Source organism: Poecilia reticulata, linkage group LG13 (genome assembly GCF_000633615.1).
Source record: "Poecilia reticulata strain Guanapo linkage group LG13, Guppy_female_1.0+MT, whole genome shotgun sequence".
In the NCBI taxonomy this organism is placed as follows: domain Eukaryota; kingdom Metazoa; phylum Chordata; class Actinopteri; order Cyprinodontiformes; family Poeciliidae; genus Poecilia; species Poecilia reticulata.
In genome coordinates, this window is record NC_024343.1 from 32,994,904 (window position 1) to 32,999,143 (window position 4,240).

A 4,240-nucleotide genomic window follows, 5' to 3' on the forward strand; every position below is an offset into this window, starting at 1 on the left:
CCTGTCTGTCCTCCTGTCTGTCCCTCCTGTCTGCCCCTCCTGTCTGTCCTCCTGTCTGCCCCTCCTGTCTGTCCCTCCTGTCTGTCCTCCTGTCTGCCCCTCCTGTATGTCCTCCTGTCTGCCCCTCCTGTCTGCCCCTCCTGTCTGTCCTCCTGTCTGTCCCTCAGGTGTCTCAGCTTCCTCAGAGGTTGGAGTCGGAGGTGGTGGAGAACGGTGAGAACTTCTCGGTGGGGGAGAGGCAGCTGCTGTGTGTGGCCAGAGCTCTGCTGAGGCAGTGCAAGGTGAGACAGGACCATTGTCCCGCCCCCTGCCTGTGTGCTCCCCTCTGATTGCCCGGTTCTGATCCAGGTGTTGGTTCTGGACGAGGCCACGGCCGCCATGGACGCGGAGACGGACTTCCTGATCCAGGAGACGATCCGGAGCTCGTTCCAGGACTGCACCACGCTGACCATCGCCCACCGACTCCACACCGTCCTGTCGTCCGACCGCATCATGGTGCTGACCCGGGGACAGGTAGGAGCCAATCAGAACGCAGAACACCTGCTGCTCTCGAGACCCCGCTGTGACACGCCTGCCTGTCTCTGATTGGCTCAGGTGGCGGAGTTCGACGAGCCGGCCCAGCTGCTGGCCAATGAGAACTCTCGGCTGTGTTCGATGCTGGCGGCCGCAGAGAGCAAAGTGTCCGTCCGAGGATGAGGAGGATGATGAGGAAGAAGCTGCTCTCAGAAACCTCGGTGCTGCTCGGTTTCCATTTTATTTATTCATGTTGAACTCGTTTTGACGCTCTGAGGAGGCGGCACCGTGTGACTGGCTGCATGCGGAGGTGGGTGGGGTCAAAGGTCAAAGCCTGTGGTTTCCCGTCTGTACAGGTCAGGGGTTTGCAACCTGTGGCTCCGGACCCAAAAGTGGCTAAAGAAAATGCAGCAACAAGAATAATTTTTTTAAATTTAGATTTTATCAATTTATTAGGTTTATTTTTCTCACCATTACGTTGGAAACTAAGTGCTGCTTTGGTTTACGTCACATGACACAATATTGGGGCAAAAGATTTATAAAACTATGAGAATACACTTTTAAAAGAGAATTAAATCACATGAGAATAAAGTCAATATTCTGACAATAAACTTGTAATATTACAAGAATGAAGTTGAAACATTGCGCTTTGTTGTCATTGTTACATCATTTTATTTTAAAAGATGTTTATAGCGTGGCGCTAATACTCTGTGGTAACACCAACATCCCCTGGAATAAAATTAATCTATCCTGGGGTTTTAAATGTTAATTAAATGTTTTGGGGTTTTTTCTTTGTTTTAAAACATAAAAATAAAAAAATGAAATGTTGCTTCCTTAAGAATGGCCACAATTTTCCTATAGTATCTATTTATTTAAACGTTTTTGTTGTGTTTTCACTAAAGATGTAACATTTGCAGAGTTTTATTTATTTAGCTGGAGTGATGGTTGCAGACCCCTGGTATGAAGCATCTGCTGATGTGAAGTTGTTAATCCAATCGTCTTAGTTTTACTGTCGGAGGAGATCGGCAGAGACGCTTCTGCGTCTCCAGCTGTAGCAAATGATGACGTAATCATCTTTATTATCCGCGTCAAATCCGTTATAATCAGCCTGATGCGCTTTAATGTGGAATGTAGAGAGCTTTTAATAATAATTTAAACGTCTGAGGTGCAGAACCTCTTTGCCTTTAAAGACTTTTGGCCTTTCAGAGGGAGGCATTGCCGCCCCCTGCAGGACAAACACTGTTACTGCACAGGAATCGGCCGTCATGATGCAGTTTCTGCTGTGTGCCTGTAGGGGGCAGCACGCACACGGTACAGAGTCACTGTAAATGAGCCGCTACGTGTTGAGAAGCGGAGCGTGGACCCGCTGCTGCTGCTGTGACGTCATGAACACGTCACCGCCTCGGTCATTGCAGAGCGATGAGATGTTTTCACTCTGAATCTTCTTGTGATAGATCAGTCTTTGTCAAAGTGTCTCCGTGTTGGTGTCTGTATTTTTATAAGAGCATGATGAACAAAATCAGTAAAAGCATTTTAACACACTCCTCCCGACCTGTGCCTTCATTTTGGGGTAAAACTGCGGGTACGGTGGCCGACAAGACCAAACGCAAAACCAGACCAGAGGCTTCGATGTCTTAATAAATCTGTTTTTTTTTTTTAAAGATCGAGTGAAAAGCAAAACAGAATTAAAAACTTCAGCTAACACTTCAAAAACACAGCGTTATATGTTCTGTCTACTTTCCAACACACATATTTTAGTAGATTTGAGATGAAAGAGCTGAAATATACATTTTCAATTTCAAAGCGTTATTTTAATTTTAAATCTTATAACTTTTCTGTTTCAAAAACATTTTTCAGTGTCAAATCTTTTGTCCAAACTTTATTTTCAGATATATATTTTTTTCTTTTGAACAAATTTACGCTCCTTTGTAGCTCCATACTGAGACGTGCGGTTCGGTCAAACAGGTAAGTGGTTCTGGAAGAGGTTCTTTTCCTTGTTTTTTGTTTAAATTTGTGTTTTCTTTTTTCCTTATTGGTGATAGTTGAACCGTAAGGAATTGATTTATAATTTCTTGGCAGGATGGACAGACCCCTGGATGGAGGTTTGTCCCCCGCAGCCTCTCCCGTCTCCCGGCTGTCCTCCTCTCCTCTCCCCGTCCCCACAGCGCCCTCTGGCGGCCAGCAGAAACTTTCTGGTACTTCCTGTTTGTCCTCCGCGGTCCTCCGGTCTCCGTCGGTCTTTGTCGGTCTTTGTTCTCCGGGGACACTCTGTCCTCTGGTCCCGGTCCACCGGAACCTTCCCACCCCTGTGAGCCGGACCGGGAGCGAAGGAGCCGGTGCTGGTCTGGTTCCGTCCAGATGGATTTTACTTAACGGTCCGGAACTCTGTCTGCGGGGCCGAGGCTCGCTCTGCAGGGAACCGGGTCAAGGGGACGGAACCCTTTAACCCAGTTCGGTTCGGCTCCGTTCTGCAGAACTCCTTCTGGCGTTGGGCCACTGCCGGACCTATTCACTGGGTTTTAATGTCGTCCGGACCGGAGAACTGGGCTGGACAGTTCGCTAAACTGTGTTTGGATCAGAGTTCAAGTGGGAAAAGTTCTGCTGCAGGTGAATTGGACTGGTTATCGGTTCGGTAGGCTGACTGGGTCCCGTAAACCAGACTACAACCGGACCGGTTTAACAGGGCTGGGTTCTAGTTCGAGGTTCTGGTTTATTGAAAATGGGTTCAATCTGGACTGGGTGTACTGGTAACCAGTAGATGCACTTCCTGGGTCGAAGGTCAAGCTTGTCCTGAACTAAAAAAACATCTGGTTCTGTTTTGGTCCAAATCAGGTTAAGTCAAACATAGTTGGGTTTAGTCCAGGATTTAGGAAGTTTAAGTATAAAATCGGGTTTGGTTCTGGTAACTGGGTTAATCCCAGTCTAATATGGGTTTGGTGTAAACCGGTTTCAGTCCAGGTCTAATCCAGGTGTGGTTTTGGTCCGAATTGAGATAATCCCGGGTTTGAACCCAGGTTTAACCTGGGACTGACCTTGGATTAGGGCATCTGCGGCCCGGTTCGGTTCTGCTGTCCAGCAGAACATGGCAGAACTCACGCAGACCTCTCCCTCGTTGTGCTGCTGCCGGAAGGCGCTGCCGGTGTCCGGCGGACGCTGCTCCGGCGAACCCAAGCCGCCGTCGGCCGGTCCGAGGTCCGGCGCCGCGCGCTGCCCCATGGTGGACGTGGCGTCGGCCTCCAACTTCAGGAGCTTCCGGCTGCGCCACTTTCACCTGGATCTGCGGCTCAACTTTGCAGCGAAGGAGATGAGTGGCTGGCTGGTTCTGGACCTGGTTCCGGTCCAACCGGGGGTCAGCGCCCTGGTCCTGGACTCCCACCCGTCGCTGTTGATCCACTCCATAGACTGTAAGGTTCCCGGGGACGGAAAGGAGGAGCCGGCGTCCCTCACCTACCGGGTCGACCCGTTCACCGATTACGGGTCTTCGCTCGTCATCAGCCTGCCGGCCGGAGCGCTGCGACCCGAACAGCTGATCCAGGTCACCGTCCGATACACGACCACGGACGGCCCGGCGGTGAGAACACACACCACTTCCTCTGACTGGTTCAGGTCCTACTGCATCACTGGGTTCAGACTGGTTCTAGGCTTTGTTTCAAACTGGTTTCAGATTTAGTTTAAAACTGGTTTCAGATTTAGTTTTAAACTGGTTTCAGATTTAGTTTTAAACTGG

General features: G+C 49.5%; 2 protein-coding genes across 5 annotated transcripts in view; both read left to right on the top strand.

The window, feature by feature from the left end:
• Positions 1-2,057, top strand: part of abcc5 (ATP-binding cassette, sub-family C (CFTR/MRP), member 5) — a 13,596-nt gene extending 11,539 nt beyond the window's left edge. For 3 of the 4 annotated variants that reach the window (XM_008426762.2, XM_008426763.2, XM_017308207.1), the window contains 3 exons: positions 168-281; positions 349-513; positions 595-696. In XM_008426762.2, coding sequence (XP_008424984.1) covers positions 168-281; positions 349-513; positions 595-696 — 381 coding nt within the window. Of the gene's footprint in view, positions 1-167; positions 282-348; positions 514-594 lie in introns of all 4 variants that reach the window. The other variant, XM_017308205.1, reaches the window with a different exon arrangement.
• A 302-nt stretch (positions 2,058-2,359) lies between these two features.
• Positions 2,360-4,240, top strand: part of rnpepl1 (arginyl aminopeptidase like 1) — a 10,161-nt gene continuing 8,280 nt past the window's right edge. Inside the window, exon 1 of the mRNA XM_008426766.2 lies at positions 2,360-4,084. Coding sequence (XP_008424988.1) covers positions 3,596-4,084 — 489 coding nt within the window. The 5' untranslated portion in view covers positions 2,360-3,595. The remainder of the gene's footprint in view (positions 4,085-4,240) is intronic.